The sequence below is a fragment of the Engraulis encrasicolus genome, chromosome 15, assembly GCF_034702125.1.
Source record: "Engraulis encrasicolus isolate BLACKSEA-1 chromosome 15, IST_EnEncr_1.0, whole genome shotgun sequence".
NCBI classification, from domain to species: Eukaryota; Metazoa; Chordata; class Actinopteri; order Clupeiformes; family Engraulidae; genus Engraulis; species Engraulis encrasicolus.
This window is the reverse complement of record NC_085871.1, coordinates 29,585,349-29,605,205: the sequence shown is the minus strand read 5'-3', so window position 1 is coordinate 29,605,205 and position 19,857 is coordinate 29,585,349. Positions and strand designations below refer to the sequence as shown.

The following is a 19,857-nucleotide window of genomic DNA, read 5'->3' as shown; positions in this document are numbered from 1 at the left end:
TCACTAATGTTACCTTTTTCATGAATACTTACCACCACCATCAAGTATTCGTTTATGACTGGAAAAATTGCACTTTTCATACATGAAAAGGGGGCTCTTCTCCATGGTCCGCCATTTTGAATTTCCCTAAATGCCCATTTTTAGCTGCAAAAATGACTCTACTTGGACCATACTAGAAAATATTTGTTTATTACTTAGTAAACGTTCATGTAAAGATCAAATTTGGCAATAGGCAGCCCAGTTTCAATGAGCAGCATAATTGCAGTACCTTTTTTTGACCATTTCCTGCACAGTGTACCTTTAAGTAGTACTACTTAAGCCTGAAGACTGAAGACTGAAGTATGAGGTGCGCCCTTGGCAATAGACATATCATATCACTAAAAAGTTAATAGGCCTGATTAATGATTTTATTGGCCTACATTCAATATTTTTATCGCACATGCAAGATAAGGTACTGTACATGTGCAAGGTAAAATAGTTTATGTATAAACTTTAAGTGATGATGTGAGACCTATTTCTGATTGATATATTGCTAGATCAAAGAAAGCTCCCGCACACTGTTCACATTTGCATGGTTTAATGCAACGTTTCGGTCTACTGACCTTCTTCAAGCATTCAGGTTTGAATTGCTTGAAGAAGGTCAGTAGACCGAAACGTTGCATTAAACCATGCAAATGTGAACAGTGTGCGGGAGCTTTCTTTGATCTAACGTTGGTGACTTTGGGGTTCCACTCCTACGCACCTGACCAAGGAGGTGTGCAAGAAAATCTTCACTTACTGATTGATATATTGCCAAAGGGGCACATAATACTTAAAGTGATATTCTATCATTTTTGGAAATAAGTTCATTTTACACCTCTCCTTGAGGTAAATGATTGAGTTGTACATTTCTTCTGTACAGTATTTGCAGTCGTTCTTTGAGTCTGGCAGTGCAAACTTTTCCTCCAAGTTAGGAATTAACATTGAATCCTGTTAGACCAGCTAACTGTTGGTGTTAAATGTTAATTGGTAGCTTGGATGTAGAATTTGCACTGTCACACTCACTCAGTGAATCACTGAAATTACAGGAGAAAGATAGAACTCAATCATTTAACTCAAGGGGAGGTGTAAAATGAACTTATTTCCAAAAATGGCACAATATCGCTTTAAGTACTCCTTACGCCTGGTCAGTTAGAGTTAGGGTAGAGAACACCTGTAGAACAATCACTCTGACAACCATATAGAGGAGGAGCTAATGATATTCTTGACTGCACCATTTTTTCTCCTGGCAAAGTCCAATTCAAAACAACATGGAAGTCTAGTGGTATGTGCATGGAATGGGAAAATTGTTCTGTATCATAAATTGATGAATCTATTTTTAATATAAACAATCTCTCTCTCTCTCTCTCTCTCTCTCTCTCTCTCTCTCTCTCTCTCTCTCTCTCTCTCTCTCTCTCTCTCTCTCTCTCTCTCTCTCTCTCTCTCTCTCTCTCTCTCTCTCTCTCTCCATCTCTCTCATACATTCCCACACATATGCACATGCACACATTCAAACACAAAAACACACATATTGATCACTGTAATACCATATATATAATATACCTATAGAGTAAAGGAGTGATTTTATTGTACAAAAAATTGGGGTAAACAGGCCTTTTTCACAATAAAGTACAGCAGTAACATTTGCATCATTATCATCATCATGTGTTGCTATGATACCGTAAATCCATTTTGTCCAGTGTAATATTTGTCTTCGTCTATAGCTCGCTGTAGAAATGTCCAGTCAAGACTGTCAAGTGCGCTCCAGCGTCCGGTCTTTTTGAAAATACTTTTGGGATCATGCCACTCTTGATCAAGCAAGTTCTCACCCACAACCTCCAAACTGCAAGCACAAGCACACATACATACAGATACACACAGCATATGCAGACGCATACGGTGGGTTCAGGCTGACAGGCTGGTGCCCGTTCCCGCACCTTTAGTCTCGAACCGAATGACGTGTTCACACTGAAATTCTGATAGTTCAGTAACCGGAAAGTTAATTTGCGAAGCAAATCGAAAGATGCTTGTTTTTTTCTCAGCGAACCATGACATCGCAGAAAAAGTTAAAAAATCTGATGTGAATACAAGTGCTTTGATTTGGAACGTTAACTTGTTATGGAACGGGCACCAGCCTGGCCTGAAAAGAGTTACAGAGATACACGCATGCACACAGACAGACACACTAATACTGTGGTTTTGGTAACATCACACTTGGACATTTCTCATCATACAGTACTGTATGCGCAGCAAATCGGTCGTTTTTAACGTTTTTTTTAATTCTGTGGCTCTCCAGAGATCCATTTCATGTTATGAATGCGTGGGAGGCCTTGGTGGGAGCTGTAGACACACACACACACACACACACACACACACACACACACACACACACACACACACACACACACACACACACACACACACACACACACACACACACACACACACACACTCTCTAATACATACCAAATGAGGTAAGGGAGGGCAGCGGCCTAGGAGGGAGATCGACATCATCTCATCCACACACACACACACACACACACACACGTTGCGGTCAGACGGTCCAGCTGAATAACTCTTGAGGTAATGGATTATGACACAGTGAGTAAGGCAGAAAACACTTTCAGTCGCACACAATGTGTGTGTGTTTGTGCGTGTGTGTGTGTGTGTGTGTGTGTGTGTGCGTGTGCCTGCGCCTGCATGCGTGCGTGTGTTTGCATGCATGCATGAATCATAGGGGTCCATCTCAGCTCTGTGTGGGTCAATGTGTGTGTGTGTGTGTGTGTGTGTTTTCATGTGAGCGTGCGTGTATGCTTGAATCACAGGGGTCCACCTCCGCTCTGTGTGGGTCAATGTGTATGTGTGTGCGTGTGCGCGTCTGTGAATCAGTTGGGTGCCCCCCCCACCAACAAGCACCACTTTGTGACTCACTAGACGTGGGTCCATTTCATCTTGGTGGGGGTCAACGTTTTTATGAGTGTTCGTGTTCATGTGTGTGTGTGTGTGTGTGTGTGTGTGTGTGTGTGTGTGTGTGTGTGTGTGTGCGTGCCTGTGTGCTTGTGAATGACATGGGGCGCCCCCCAACTAACAGGCGTCACTTTGTGACTTAGTGACTCAGCAGACGTGGGTTCACCTAAGCTCTGTGTGTGTGTGTGTGTGTGTGTGTGTGTGTGTGTGTGTGTGTGTGTGTGTGTGTGTGTGTGTGTGTGTGTGTGTGTGTGTGTGTGTGTGTGTGTGTGTGTGTGTGTGTGTGTGTGTGTGTGAGAGAGAGATATTCAGTCCATATGTGTCATGACATGTGTCATGACATCAGTGAGTCACGCATGTCACATTATGTTGTGGAACCGAGTGTAACTGTGTGTGCGCAAGAGAGGGGGCGACAGTGAGAGCGAAAAAGTGGGCACAAGTGTGCATGCAAAGCATGGATGTGCGCGTGAGTATATATCTAGTATGTCTGTGCGTGTGAATGTGCATGCATTCGTGTGTGTGTGCAAGTGTGTGTGTCCAAGGTCAGGGTAAACCATGACAGATGAGTAGATGTCCCCCATAAAGCATTGGCATGTTTTGTAGTCTGTGAGACCTCATTGTGTGTGTGTGTGTGTGTGTGTGTGTGTGTGTGTGTGTGTGTGTGTGTGCGTGAGAGAGAGAGAGAGAGAGAGAGAGAGAGAGAGAGAGAGAGAGAGCGTGTCCGTGAGTGTGTGTGTGTGTATGTGTAGCCTGTGAGTGCTCATTATGTGCATGTATGTGTGCGTGCGTGCATGTGAGTGCGTACATGTGTGTGTGTGTAGCCTGTGAGAGTTAATTGTGTGTGTGTGTGTGTGTGTGTGCGCGTGCGTGCGTGTGAGAGTGCGTGCATGCGTGTGTGTTGCCTGTGAGAGTTCATTGTGCGTGCTTCTGCTCTGCGGTCTGACGATAGCCTGCCCACAGCGACTTGGGACATAAATGTCAAAGCGGCCAATCATACAACAATGAGTCTGTGGACTGGCCATCACATTAAAGAGAGGGAGGGAGAGAGAGAGGGAGGGAGGGCATGGGGGATGGAGAGAGTGAGAGATGGAAGAGCAGCGGAAAGACAGAAAGGGAGAGAGATGAAGATAAAGGGATAGAGAGTGAGAGGAGGAAAGGATGGAAAACAGAGGGAGAGGCTGGAGATGGAGAGATGGATGGTGGGAAACCGGAGGAGGAGAGAGGGAGAGAGAGAGAGAGAGAGAAGCATATGAATATGAAGGGAGGGAAAAGAGATGGAAAGTAGAGGAAGAGATGGGTAAGGGATAGAGAAACAGAGAGAGCTATAGGGAAAGAGACTGACATCTATCAAAGGCTGTTATGATTCAATGGATCGTGTTTTTTAGTCATCGCCTGCACTGAGTGGAGCGTCCCCGTGTGACTTCATATCTTTGTTAGAAAGCTGTTATGAGTCTCAGTGTCTCAGTCAGAGTTTGCTCATTGGCCCCTCGTGAGTTCTGTGTGTGTGTGTGTGTGTGTGTGTGTGTGTGTGTGTGTGTGTGTGCGCGCGCGCGCACGCGTGTGTTTCAAGAGAGATAGACAGAGACAATGTGTGTCACTGGGCTCAATTGGGCTGTCTGTGTTTTTGTGTGAATCTGTTGGTTCAATGTGTATTTGACTATGTATGTGTGTGTATGTGTGTGTGTGGTCCTGACTCTCTGTCCGTTTGCCTGTGTGGACTAATAGTGTGTCTGTAAGTCTGTGCATCTCTGTGTGTCCATGTTTTCAGTGCAGGCCGTATTAAGCCAATGTGGTGGCCCCCAGGCACGAAATCTCACTGGTGCCCCCTTTATAAACAATATGTGTTAAGTTTGTGTCTTGTGGTGCCCCCTCACTGGTCAAAAACAGTTGGTGCCACTGGGCACTGTGCTGCTGGCCCTTATGGATAATCCGGACCTGTTTCTGTGTGTGTGTGTGTGTGTGTGTGTGTGTGTGTGTGTGTGTGTGTGTGTGTGTGTGTGTGTGTGTGTGTGTGTGTGTGTGTGTGTGTGTGTGTGTGTGCGTGTAGTGTGTCTGTGTAAAACATTGCAACCAGTTAAAAGAAAAAAAGTAAGTTGCCCTGCTGCCTTAAGTTTGTAAGTTAACTCAACTTGACAAAGCCTTGACTTGAGTTATGTCTCGAGCTGAGTGAACTTACAAACTTAAAGGAATAGTCCAGCCTTTTTTGATTTTCACATATTTGCAGTATTTCCCAGCATTATTCATGAATGTGCACATATTTTTTGTCTATGTGTTTCCATTGCCTAGTTTAACAGTATAGCCAAATTAAGTGTAGCAATGCAAGTCTATGGGGGCAAACAAAACATCATCAAATGTACTTATAAAGTACTTTAAAATTAATGTAAAATTCACCAGAGTGCAATACAGCTATTTAATCCTGCCTGTGATCACTTGTGGCTTGATGCTAATGCCCCCATTCACTTCCGGTGATTATGCTGAGCTATGCTGATCCAATAAATCTAATTACTGAAAAAACTGAGAAGAAAATGAAATGCACATTCATGAATAATGCTTGGAAATACTGCAAATATGCGAAAATCAAAAAAAGGTGGACTGTTCCTTTAAGGCAGTAGGGCAACTCACTATTTCATGTTTAACTGGCTGCAATGTTTTACAGTGTGCAGTGAGAGTGAGTCAGTAAAATTGAGGTCAGTCTCACCCACTGCTCTGGTCCCATTCACACACATTTGATCCATTCAGCGCTGGGAGCCATTACTACCAGAAGACCACTGGAACTGTAACGTCTCTCACCTGCTATAGCCCTGTCTCACACTCTCACACGGAGTCACAGACACTCATGCTCACATGTGCAGACGCACAAACACATACGGTACACACACACATACTGTACTGCACATGTGCACACAAACACATGCGCTCATGTGCAGACATTAATTTCTCTCTCTCTCTCTCTCTCACTCTCTCTCTCGCTCTCTCTCTCTGTCTCTCTCTCTCTCTCTCTCTCTCTCTCTCTCTCTCTCTCTCTCTCCCACACACACACGTACAGTACAGAATACTTACACACGCAAACGCATGTGCAGATGTGCACACATACTTACATACACGCACATGCAGAGTTGTGATGTGAGGAGGATGCATGGTGAATTCGCTATACATTTCTGGCATGCTTTGCATCAAACATAAATGGGCCATGTGCGTGATCATGTCTGGTCCTGAAAACCCCTGTCTGGGACAAGCAGACACTCTGTTCGGGGCCACTCCGGATAGTTTAGGGGCATTTCTCTGTCTTTCTATCCGTCTATCTTGTATTTCTCCCTTCCTCTCTCTCTCTCCTTTTCCTTTTCTCTCTCAGTCTGTCTTTCTCACTCCATGTTTCTCTCTCTTCAGATTTCTCTGTCCGTCTGTCTTGACTGCAGAATCATAAAATAAAAAGGTGAAGTGTTATATGTAATTTGGGAAAGTTCTCCTTCTCTCTCTCATGCGAGCTCTCCGCCTTTTTCTCTCTATCCATCTTTATTTGAAAGAGGGCAGGATCATAAAGTGATGGCAGAGCTGGAGGACAGACACTGTTGTTTACAACAAGCCTTTCATGAGAGCAGTCTGACCCACACACACACACACACACACACACACACACACACAAGCCACATCCCGCCTGCAGGGCAAGGCCACACGATAATGACGGTCTCATCCTCCCTCCCACTGAACACTGCCATTTTACACACACACACACACACACACACACACACACACACACACACACACACACACACACACACACACACACACACACACACACACACACACACACACACACACACACACACACACACACACACACACTCCTGCCTGCAGGGGCAAGGCCAGGCGATAGCTACGTACTCCTCCCCCCTTGAAAACACAAACACACACATACACGCACATTCAAACACCAAACACGCACGTGCTCTCACACACACACACACACACACACAGGTGCAAGATACTGTAACATTACTTGTACACCCACATAATACACTCGGACACTACCCAACAGATGTGTCTCCTCCCTCCCATGAAACAATGTAACTTACACACACACACACACACACACACACAGGTGCAAGTTGACATTACTTACTGCACTCACACACAATACATTGAGAAAAATGGCTCGCTTTCTGTGTGGTGTCTCAAAACAGACAAAGAAAACAACCACAAAAAAAGCAAAAAGAAAAGAAAGAAAGGAGGGAATAAATGCCACTGGAGTTCCTTCACTGACTGAACCCCTCGCTCCCGGATGCCTGTCTGTTGATCTTCAAAAGGGAGCCGCACAAATGCCTCAGCAATGCAAAGAAAAACGTCTCTGAAAGGCTGTAGAGGAAGACAAGCCGAAACGCGCGCACGTGTGTGTGTGTGTGTGTGTGTGTGTGTGTGTGTGTGTGTGTGTGTGTGTGTGTGTGTGTGTGTGTGTGTGTGTGTGTGTGTGTGTGTGTGTGTGTGTGTGAGTGAAAGAGAGCGAGTGTGTGTGTGTGTGTGTATGTGTGTGTGCATGTTGCTGTAGTCGAGATCTGTTGCCACCACGGCCCGCATGGTGTAAATCTTCTTCTTGCCACATTTTTGCCCTTCGAGTCATTCACACGCTGTTCTGTTGATTAGGTGTCTCCAGTCGAGATGCCTCTCTCTCTCTCTCTCTCTCTCTCTCTCTCTCTCTCTCTCTCTCTCTCTCTCTCTCTCTCTCTCTCTCTATCTATCTCTTGCTCTATCTATTTCTCTTCCTCTCTTCCTTCTTTCCACATCTTTCTTGTGTCGCAGCAGTCTTTATTTTTTGCAGTTTCTGTCAGCAGTCCATTCTCTCTCTCTCTCTCTCCCTCTCTCTCTCTCGTCGTCTTGAAGCAGCTGTATTTCAGTTCAGACCTCTGAATCGTCTGGTACATCCACGATCACGATACTCTGTGTGCTTCTGCAAAAGAACACAGGTGGACAGCATAGCAAACATCAGATTTTGTTGCGATTTCGTTATTTTCTTATATAGCATGGATGGAAAATCTTCATTCATTTACTTCACTGGGAACATAACCATGAAAGTGCATCCTATGTAGTGCAGTGATAAGTGAGTACACTTTCTCACAAAGTAAGTTTCTCTGATAAAACTTAAAATGAAACTACCCTAATACAGCCCAGTACATCTAGTGCATCTTGTGGCTGAATGATAGTTAAAAAAAAATGCATGTGAGCGCAGATAAAAAAGCAAACTAGTAAGAAAGTCATTCAACTCCACTAAAAGATTATCTCATTTATTCAAGAGAAATTGTCTTGTATCTTGGGCTACATGTCCGACAAGTAGTAATCAAGTAATAATATTACTTTGCACTGCTTGCGATTTAGCTATATTGATTTGACGTTGTTTCATTTTTCAGCAAACAGCACTTCTCAGGGAGAGCCATTTGGCATGTGCTTAGAGGCCCAAATAGGACAGTTTGCTTCAATCAGGTAATGATTAAAAAAATTGATTAAATTGATTAGATGCATTAATTTACTTATATTGCAAATAATACATTCTAAAGTGTGTCAACCAGGCCGTAAGCAGAATAACAGCTTTGGGAGTCCTGTATTTCCATGGTGTGCAGAATAACAGCTTTGGGAGTGCTGTATTTTCATGGTGTGCCATGAACTGAGAGACGCTAAGTGGCCCTAGAACAGGAATGGACTCGGACCCAAAACGTTTTTTTTGTTTTTTTCTACATTGTGAGCCGGTTTCAGAAAATCCAAAATACCCCACAGCGTTGCCCCCGCTGATGGCTTTCGGCTCACCAGGAAATGCCCTATGTGCTATAGATTACCAGTTCAAGCTTGATTACGAAAGTTAAAGTCCTGCTCTGCATTCTGTCTGGCTTGTGCCGGCTCTTGACTTTAGCTAATTAGCTCACCTAGTGGGCTGAGTAGTTGAGCTAATTACGGTGAGCGAGTTCAGTCAGTCAGACAACTGTGTAGCAACAGGACTGTCAACACCCCAAAACTCTTTTAGCAAGTGATTATTGAAGTCAGTAAGACAACAGCGTGCCAGGACGACTATCGCTTTCTGAAGCTCTATTACCAATTCAAGTCAGTTTGCTGACAATGTGTCTGGAAGACTTTCACTTCCCGAAATGCTATTAGCATACGATTACAGATTCAAGTGGATTGGAAAATGGTGTGACAGATTCAAGTTCGTCAGCCTCAATTGGACAACAATAGGTCCTTTTCCACTGCACGTTTTCTACCCGGTACAGCTCGACCCAGCACGACTCGGCTGCAGTTTATTGCCCTTCGATTAGAAAGTACGGCACGGCACAGCTAAAAAAACAGCACTCTTTTTTTCGGTTGAACCGAGCTGAGTGGGTACTGTCGCTGCCTATCACCCACAGCTCGGTGAATCAAAAAGTAATCACGCCGGCCACCCGCTAAACTACCTTAAGCCAGAGAAAATAGAATAGATGAGAAAGCCCACCCTGATTGGGTCCCATTGTAGCCAATAAGCATTGAAAACTTGTCTGTGAAAAAGGATGGAAACTAGGGTCATTTGAAACTAGGGTCATGATCATTTGTGGAACAACTTCTTCAATCTGTGGGCAGTATAATCTGTGGGCGGCACCTAAGCATCCATCCTTACAAATAATAATAATATTTTTGTTTGTTTTTGGCTTAATGAAAATGGGGTCGCCGACGGGCCTATTTACTATTTGCTGAAAGTACTCAACCGTATTTTAAAAACATTGCTATGACATTTCAGAGAGCCTTAAGTAACAGATTAGGACATAGCCATTACAATTTTGGTGACAGTAAGGTTATAACATATGCTCTGCGCAAAGGGGTTACGTTTATGCATTGTACTGTATGGACTTTGTTTATTTGTGAGGTTGCAACTTTTCTAAAGCTACAACTGTCCCAAACTGTCAGGGTTATTTTGTACTTTGATTCACTTGGCAGACACACCCCTTTCAAAAGGAGTAATTTACTGCTTTGCCCATATAATAGTTGAGCTGGCAACTCAACAGGTGTACAACCCACTACAGACACTATGCTGTCTGTCAGAAGAAGAAAAGGTGGAAAGTGAGGTTTGTCATGTTCAGAACTGTCTCCAATGTTTTAATCCTCTGAAATCTTCATTTAAGTAAGTGTATAGTACAGTATTGTAGTGATTGCCTGTAGCAAAACAAAAAAGGAATGTTCTCAATGAATGAATGGCACGCGATAGACACTATAGTATGAAAGCTGGGCAACACTTTCGATGAAGCGTGTGGCATTCACAAAGATCTGTGTAAACACACCCATCAAAAAGGTATAATTAGTCTAACGGGGCATCACTACCACAATGACCAATGCTGTAAGTGGCAAATAAACAAGGGCTGACAGTCACCTTAAAAAGTATTGTTGAAATACAGTACAAAATATTACTTAAAAAGTCACAGTACTCTCGAGCAGGGTCGTGTTAAGAAGGCCCGGGGCCCCTAGGCTACAGGTTACTGTAGGCCCGCACGGAAGTCAAATTATGTAGCAAATTTAGTAATAATTTCAACCCAAGAGGAGAATGAATAAGATTTAAATCTCCACCTGACACGGCAGACTAAGTTATCAATACAGCATCTTGCTACATTTCTCAAATTATACAGATAGAGATCGCCATCGATGGCGATCCCACTCACTTTTTGCTGAAAAAGCGTAACTACATCAAACCAACATTCTTATGACATTACTGAGTCTTACAGTAACAGATTAAGACATGCCATTGCCATTGTGCTGACAATAAGGTTATTAAAGGGCCTCTGTATTAAAGCACTGTTTCTGATAACAACGTCTAGTCCAGATATTGTGTATTGGTTTTGGCATTCTACTAGTCTGGTAGCTGTGGTGATATCACACTTCTCAGAGAGTGGTATTAAACCCCATGAACAGTATCAAATGCCTCTGTACGATATGCTACTGGTCGACACTGTAGAGACCTTTCCAAATATGCTTGGAGAGTTTTATGAACACAACCACATTGGAAACGGCAATGTCCTTAACTGCCATGCTAATTGGTTTTGATGTTGTCCATCATCATAAGTAACAGCCCTCCCTTTTCGTCTTGATATTATTATCCAAGTGTATTAATGCATATGAATAATTTTTGATGTTATTGTTCCTCAGACCACTGAAGACGCAATGTTCTCTGGTTACCTGGTCATTGCCAGTTCGTTGAGCGACAGCTTTTTCACAGGTGGACAGATTTGTATCAAATATACACAATCAAGGGGCAAACTTTCTGGTCGAAGCAATGAAGCCATTTTTTTCCCTGTCATGGTGGGGGCTGACTACGGGAAACAGACTTTCAGGCTCCGGAAGTTTGAAAATCCCTCCCAATCTCACAATCTCACCCCAGTGATAACCATACTTGAAACTGGTCGTGATTGATTGGTGACTGATCATGAACCATACCTCTCCAGTGACATCAGTGAGAGCTGCAGTGGGCTCCCTGGCGCAGCTCCGCACTGGGCCTCAGTCCCTTGAGGCTCTGGTGGACTCTCCGCCCCCGTGGGCTCGTCTCTGCTGCCGCGCTTTACACACACACACACACCAGTCCTCCGTAGAACCTACAAGGTATACACACACACAGGAGACATTGATAATGGACTAGGTCCGAAACGTTTGTAGCTTCAGATATTTTCCGTTGACTTTTTTTGTTAATTTGACGGCCACAATACACTTTTTCAACCTGTAAGCCTTGTATGCGCCTCATCTTTTTTTGACTGTCCTAGTACACACACACACACACGCACATGCACACGCACACACACACACACACACACACACACACACACACACACACACACACACACACACACACACACACACACACACACACACACACACAGTAATGCTCCAGGCAAGTACATTTCACCCTTTTCCTTCATGTAGCCTGTAGCCTAAGGCACATAGCATGACATGACATGACTCATAGACATTCATGCAATTTGTCGAACTTATATCACTTTCAATTTCTATAGTAGTGACTAAATCATCCCCCCACCCCCGCACCTCCCGCGAACAGGGAAGCATTCCAAATAAACATGGCACATTCATGTTCAATGGAGATAAGCACTTACTCACACAGTGCCCTGTTAAAACACAGCCCATATAATCTTTACTATCATAATACTGCTTCCAGCGAACAAGGAAAAAAAATGCCTGCTACCTACAGTACTGCCAGCCTATAAAAACCTAATGATCTCAGAGTCTGAAGCACATAAAAACATGAAATAAAAGTTGTATTTAAAAGGCAAGACTCTCATCCTGCATTAAATCCGTGTTCATTCAGCTCCAACATACCAACATTTTTACAACTGTCATGTTACTTCTCCCAGTGGAGAAGCATCCCAAATTCCCATTCCATAACATTTCACATTTATCACATTTATCACATTTACGTGTTCCAGCCCTGGGCCCTGGGCAATAATACTACAGTCAACAACACTTTTGTGTTCCAGCCTACGGTGGAGCTATAGCAGGATTCCACCCCCTAAAGGGTCCTATCAGTGTTTTGCCCTGGGGCCCTGTATGTTATCATTCCACCCCTGGTTCCAAGTAAATGCAGCACTTGTCCTAACTGGCACCTCTCCTATCTCTTAAGTGCAATTCAAACAGCCCCTATTACCCTGTAAAATTATTGTTCCCACAGCATACAATACAAGTTCCAGGGAAAACAGAGCATACTGTAATGCTGCGGCTTCACTGACTTGAAAAGCGGCATTCCTTGCTACCTTGCCTGTGCAGTTGGGCATGTATCCAGGTGCCCTCACATCTAGCGAAAGGGGTTTGTTTATATTTGTAGAACGGCTATTAGAGCCTTGGCTTTCATGCATTCACTTGAAAATAAATAAAAATAATGTTTTTGACAGTTACAGTAAGTAAAAGTATCCGTTGCACGGAAGGAACATTTTATGTTGCATGTCTTTTGACCCAGACGCCCTGATAACGTCTTTAAAAGAAAAACGGGTGTGTCCGTACACAACTGTAGCAGAGCCAAAACAACACTCAACTGTAGCAGATGTTGAGCCAAAACAACACTGTAGCAGATGTTGAGCCAAAACAACACTGTAGCAGATGTTGAGCCAAAACAACACTCAACTGTAGCAGATGTTGAGCCAAAACAACACTCAAAACAAAGGTGCAGATGGAAGAGGTGCCTGCATGGCACAAAATAGACAAAATAGACAATACAAGACCACAGTACAGCACAACACTTTCACTCACTCAATAGTGACAATATACGTGGCCCCAAACTCATACAGGGCCAATGCAGTGAATGTTTCACCTGCTGTGTCAACTAAAAAAACATACAGTAGAAGCAATAACTTGTAGAAAGCAGAGGCGCACTCAAAGTCTGGTGAAAACGTGTATTCATAGCCTAAAAAGGGACAAAATCGTCTACAAAATCGTCTAAAACGGGCTGAGCCACAAACATCATAATGGCCAACACGTTCCAGTCACAGGACCCCTGCCAGCATCACGAATCAGTTAAATGTTTAATATACTTAACCCCTTAAGACGCGGCTTTATACATTTGTTGTTACCAGTATGCTAATGACCAAGTCGTGGTACATTACTAAAGGGCCTGTGTTGTGTCATAGTATTGTAGTGCTATGGTAGTTACATTTCAACGACTATTACAGTGTGCCACAGGAGGTACGGCGCGCATTAAGGGGCTACAGACAAAGAAAACGTTCCTCAATGCAATCCAGATTATGTAAGGAAACAAAAACAAGTATTTACCAACCGCAATAGTTCGTTGGACGAGATTTAATCTCAGCTGAGCCTTTCGCTGGAAATCCCACACATTGAATCAGCAACAAGAATTTACTTGCCGTCTTTTGTTGCATGGGATTTCTTTGGGTTTTTTGAGATCAATGGGGTGGCAGAGAGGGCATACCTCACGAGGTATGATGATCATTCTTAAAAGCTAACAGGAAAAACTGAAGAACAAAAGATCTGAGAGATCTGCATCATAGATGTGTGGGAAATGCCACAGTCTTGGACCAAATAGGCTACAATCAAGACAGAAAAATACCAATACCTTCCAGCCCTCCTCAGGGACTCAAACAGACTCTGACACCGTTTGAATCCCCGAGGAAGGCCAGATGGTCAAAATGCATCAGACTTTTTAAGGGTTTCTGTAACCAAGCCATGTAACAAAGGTTTTTGGTAACACTTTATAATAATGTTCCTCAGTAAAGACTCAGTAAATAATTAACTAATGATGAATAAAACATTAACAAATGTTTTTATTATTAACTAAGTTTTATTAATGCTTTATAAAATATCTACAAATGATATATGCAAGATTTTACACACCTTATAACAGAGTATTTTATTCATTTACAAGCAACTTGTAAATGTTTGATGAATATAAAATATTAACATAGCATTTCCTAATCATTTACAAGCATTTGTTTACATGTCCTAGTCATTTACAAACGTTTGTTAATGTTTTGTTCATCAATAGTTAATTATTTATTAAGTCTTTATAATGCTTTTTTGCATCCATTATTCTAAAGTGTTACCAGGTTTTTTTTTTTTGTTTTTTTTTTAACTTTTGATTGACTAGAGTGACTTGGTATTTTTTCAAGTTCTGCCTTTTCCCATCCAAATACCATCACAAATTATTGACTGTTTGAGTCCAGAAATCGCCCCTGTCACAAACTTTTAAAAAATGTGTACAATCTGAAAGTTGGTAAACCGACTTCCTATGTATTGAATTAACACTGCATTCTTTTTTTCTGTGTGGCATTGGCAACACATCTACAGTTAGACGCAGATCTATCAGATCATCTCTTCTCTTTGAAGAGTATTTCTGTCAGTCAGTGATTTAAAGATTAAACGTTATCTCAGGAAACAGCAGGCTACAACCGTCCTTTAGACTTTTGAAGCCTGCATATGTGCTTCAAAGGAGGGGTGATACCTCTCAACCTTCAAAAGCAATGAGGGCACAACTATGTTGAGGGATGGACTGAGATCAAAAGGAAAACCGGGCATTTTTGGCTAAAAATGGCCCCTCACATAGGTATATGGTAAAAGCTATTTTCGTACTATATGCCTATCCAGCTTGACTCAGTCCACTGTCTATATTGAAGATGGAGCAGTGGGCCACGCTCATTAAACTGTGGGCAAGTCGCTAATAAAAAACAAACAAACAAAAACAGCACTGGCCCTTGCAGGGACTGTCGGCCCATCAGGTAAAAATGCCCTGTATGCCCTGTCCAACCCTGCTTTACTCTTATTTTGACACATAGTTTTACCGGTGTCAGTATAAAATGCCCACCCCCATAGGTTGGGGAGGTGAAACACTGCAGGAAAACAAGAGACCAACGGTGCAGCAAGCCTCCTGAGCCAGTATATAGGCCCTGGTAGTTCTTGAGTCATTTCTGTGGGCCCATGAATGTTGTTGCTGCCCTTGAGATGTGTGATGTTGAGATGTTGGACATGTGTTAAGAAATAAGAATGGAGTAAAAAAGAACACATTTTTATAACAACTGTAACCTCTGACTCTTTCACTCAGACTGCCATTACTGCTGATCCTAATCGTATTTGTTGTTGGTTCCAGGGCCTATTGATGTAGCCCCTTAATGCGCGCCGTACCTCCAGTGGCACGCGGTAATAGTCATTGAAATGTAACTACCATAGCACTAGAATACTATGACACAACACAGGCCCTTTAGTAATGCACCACGACTTGGTCATTACCATACTGGTAACAACAAATTTATAAAGCAGTGTCTTAAGGGGTTAAGGAACAAAATGGGTAGTTGGTATATGGCTTCAAACATCCATAGCTGGTTTATGTCCTCTTTTGTGAGAATAAGAACCTTTTGATAAAAAGCATCTTCTAAAGGTAATGTTGTGTAATGTAATATAATGTGAGTGTGTAGTAAAGCAACACAAAGCTATGCAATGTAATGCCATGTCAGCCACTGTAATGTTAAATTAGTAGAGGAGGGTGGAGCTGTTCTAATGCTGTAATGCAGTTTTTCTCACATTTTTTTCAGACCGAGGACCACCTTGTCCCCTTGTCAATGTTGTTATAATAATGAAGTTGAGTTTTTTCAGTGAATAGGTCCGCCAGCAACCCCATCTGCAGTTGGTTATTGCCATTCTGATAGCAGCAAGTTTTTAACAGGGCTCGTGTCTTAACAGGGCAACATATGTAATGTAATGGCAAGGCATGTACTGCTACAGTATGTTAATTGTAATGGCAGACTTACCATCCAGGTGGCCAGGGAGATTATGAAGAGCACTGGAGATAACAGCAGCACTGGAAGATTCATGTTTACTCTCTCCCCATAGCGGTACTGCAACTCGTTGCCTAAAGAGAAGAGCGGAGGAGATTAACGAGAGTAAGCTAGTGTTTACAATCACACCCGACTGTAATCTCTTCCTGTCCTGTCCCTCTATTCACCAGTGAGCTGTGTGTGTGTGTGTGTGTGTGTGTGTGTGTGTGTGTGTGTGTGTGTGTGTGTGTGTGTGTGTGTGTGTGTGTGTGTGTGTGTGTGTGTGTGTGTGTGTGTGTGTGTGTGTGTGTGTGTGTGTGTGTGTGTGTGTGTGTGTGTGTGTGTGTGTGCGTGCGCATGCTTGCCATGCCTCTGTGCATGCATGAGTTAGTTAGTTTGTTTGTTTGATTGAGAGAGAGAGAGAGAGAGGTAGAGAGGTCATAAACCAGCAGAGAGAATCGTTGGCTGCCCTATTCCCTCAAAATCTGTTTGTAGTAGTAGATGTAGGTCCATGAAAACCAGGACAAATAGACTGAAAAACAGCTTTTGCCAAGTAGCCATTGCGGAACTAAATTATGCTACCCAAGCATAGTTTCATACCTACAGCATTAATGTGGATGTGTATGGCTGTGATGATGTGTGAGGTTCGTGTGTATATGTGTGTGGATGTGTGTGATTGGACTACATGGTTATGGGTGTGAGATTTTTAAAGTTATTTTTCAAACCTTTTATTTTAATTAGGTATTACTTCAATGAACAAGGAATGCTCAATTCCGTTGTACTTGTTATTATGAGAAATAAATTCAAAAATTCAATATTCTATATGACATACAGAAAGAAAGAGAGAGAGGGGGGGTTGAGAGAGGGGGAAATAGAGAGCAAAAAAAAGAAGGAAAGACCGAGAGACAGGGGATTGCATGTACCTAGTGTGACAGCAGGGGGGGGTTCAGTGGTTGCGCAGGGAGGGGGAGCACAGTCCACCATCCCAGAGACGCTGGAGGCCGCACCCAATACCTCCTTCACATGCTCAAAGTAGCGATCCGTTGGCCAGTGCGCTGTCCTATAGTGGCACTCGTAAGCTTGCATAGCTACATCCTGAGGGGGGAGAGAGAGAGAGAGAGAGCGAGAGAGAGAGAGAGAGAGAGAGAGAGAGAGAGAGAGAGAGAGAGAGAGAAAATAACCATCTCACCCTTAAGTACACAGTAAAGTTCACGCTTTTTTGGTGAAGAATCTTTAAAAAAGTTATTGTATCCGGATCGTGATCCAGTTCACCACCAAAATTCAACCACTTGTTCCTTTTGTCATTTCCAACAACTCCATGCAACATTTCATCCAAATCCGTGCATAACTTTTTGAGTTATCCTGCTGACAAACAAACAGACAGACAAACAAACCAATGCGACCGAAAACATAACCTTCTTAGCAGAAGCAAATACGGGATATTCGTGACAGTGAAACTATTGTGTGTGAAAATGAATAGACAATACTATGTTAGATAATGTCTTCTCATAAGACTGCTAAAATATGAGACTGCTCCCACCTGCCAAGTCCAAATTGTGTTACTATTACATTGCACTTATCTGCTGCATTTGTCCCATGTCTCTTGCAGCTAATAGAAGGCATAGATAGTCTTTAGAGAAATGCTGGGCTAGACCTGTGTGGCAAAGTAATAATTAATATCATCATTGTCAAGCATGAAGCAAGTAACCTCGGGCAAGAGGATGAATGCTTTTAGTTATTTTTTGCTATTTCGCAAATGCAGATTCAACCCTTGTGGTAATTTAACAGTCAGGGCCGCTGACAGCTTTGTCTGGGCCCAGGACAAAGTCATTTAAATTCTGAAAGGCCCCCCACCCAATACAATCAATGTAATGAGGAACCAATTATGGGCCCCCCATTTCCCAGTGTTACAGAGTTAATTGACAATAAAGAACATGTTTGACTTAACACTTTCATCTGTGGTCACTGATGATGTTGTAAATGTTAACATGCACTACTGGATCGCAATGACTGACTGGAGAGCACTTGTTCGTGGCCTATGCCCAAAGTTGGGCGGTGGTCATAAGTATGCATACTATTTCATAGTCCTCTGTGACCTTGTGAGATCTCTCATGTTCTTATACATCGTTATGTACATGGCTGACCTCAATAATACAAAGCTCCCCCAAACCTGTCAAAAGTCAAACTTCAACTGACATGGCGGCTCAGAAAAGTAAAAGCCCTGCGACACATTTGATCCAATCAATAAATCCAATTAATCCATATTAGCAGAACCTTTCAGCTAGGTAGATGACCTAGCTTGTCACTAATTGTCCGAGCTTCACACACGTCTACTGTTGTGTGGCAAAGTACTGATTGAAAAACCTCATTGTTTGCTCATTCTCAGGCATGAACATGAACCATACACCCTTCAGCATAGCGTGTGTAGCGCCATGTTGAGTAGGAAAACCGTAGATGCCAAGTAAAACATTTCCCACAGCATCTAATGTTGAATTGGTAATATGCAAAAACCCACCAATCACTCAAGTATGAAGCACAGATGACAAGAACGTTATTTCACAACCTCAGCCTAACACCTCTTCTCCCCAACCATACCTGCCAAGTCAAATATTTCCCACAGCAACTAATGTTGCGTGGAATAATTACAAACTCCCACTAGTTCATCATTACCAAGTTTGAAGCAAAGATATACCAAGAGCATAAGAAAATGATTTTTCACATTACATTTAGCACACGCTTTTGACCAAAGCGACTCCCAACCTCAGCCATACTGTTGTATATTGAGCATCTCCGTGACTCTACCCCAGTAACTCTCTGATCTCCTTCAGCACTATTCCTAATCAAGGTCCCTGAGGTCCTCTGACAAGGACCAGCTTGTCATCCTCTGCTGCAGGCTAAGGACCTTTGGTGACAGAGACGTCTGTGTTGCTGCCCTCACCATTTGGAACAGTCTAGCTCTAACGTATAGTAGGCTACCCGAATTACCTGCGGTGGCCTGATATTCTTCAAACGCAGGCTGACGCAGTTGTTACCCTCAAATAGGCATTTCAGAGTTCTCTTCTTCAACTGCAACAGAGTTAAACATTCCTTCATACTTCAATCCATTCTTGTGTTGAATCTGTAGCCTCGAGACTGTTTGTAGTGCAACTACTGCATGAAGGTAATGCCCTCAAGTTACTGTATATAAATTGTATATACATGCTTGTTTTTGTTTTCAAGTACCCGGCGGCTGCGCACTCAGACAAGAATTCCAAAATGCTACGTGGCTAGGTGTTTAACATTAGAAGTTCCATTGAACCAGTGTAGTGCATAGTTAGAACCTGTTTTGTAATCAGGCGAATGTTGTAGCAGTTTCCGTGGTTTCTGTACTACTACCGACTCGTTGACGTACATCAGAGTACAGTACATCAGAATCATTTATATGCTTTGTGAGGTTGTAATGAAGTTATATTGTACAGCTTCCAAACAATCAGAGACTGCCTCCGATCACGATACCCCGCTTTTTCAGCAGTGGTTAACACTTTGCAACACAACATAACGTTATTTAGGGAGCATGCAAAAGATTTCCATGATAGTATGTTCTTCTAAACGGTGTCACCGACAGTACAGC

At 42.8% G+C, this 19,857-nt stretch overlaps 1 protein-coding gene across 2 annotated transcripts in view; it reads right to left on the bottom strand.

Moving 5' to 3' along the window:
* Nucleotides 1–7,747: 7,747 nt before the first annotated feature.
* Nucleotides 7,748–19,857, bottom strand: part of kitlgb (kit ligand b) — a 34,412-nt gene continuing 22,302 nt past the window's right edge. Inside the window, exons 5-9 of one of the 2 annotated variants that reach the window (XM_063217981.1) lie at nucleotides 19,233–19,313; nucleotides 17,171–17,342; nucleotides 16,242–16,342; nucleotides 11,422–11,576; nucleotides 7,748–7,927 (exon numbers count right to left, since the gene is read on the bottom strand). In XM_063217981.1, coding sequence (XP_063074051.1) covers nucleotides 7,876–7,927; nucleotides 11,422–11,576; nucleotides 16,242–16,342; nucleotides 17,171–17,342; nucleotides 19,233–19,313 — 561 coding nt within the window. In that variant the 3' untranslated portion in view covers nucleotides 7,748–7,875. The remainder of the gene's footprint in view (nucleotides 7,928–11,421; nucleotides 11,577–16,241; nucleotides 16,343–17,170; nucleotides 17,343–19,232; nucleotides 19,314–19,857) is intronic. The other variant, XM_063217982.1, reaches the window with a different exon arrangement.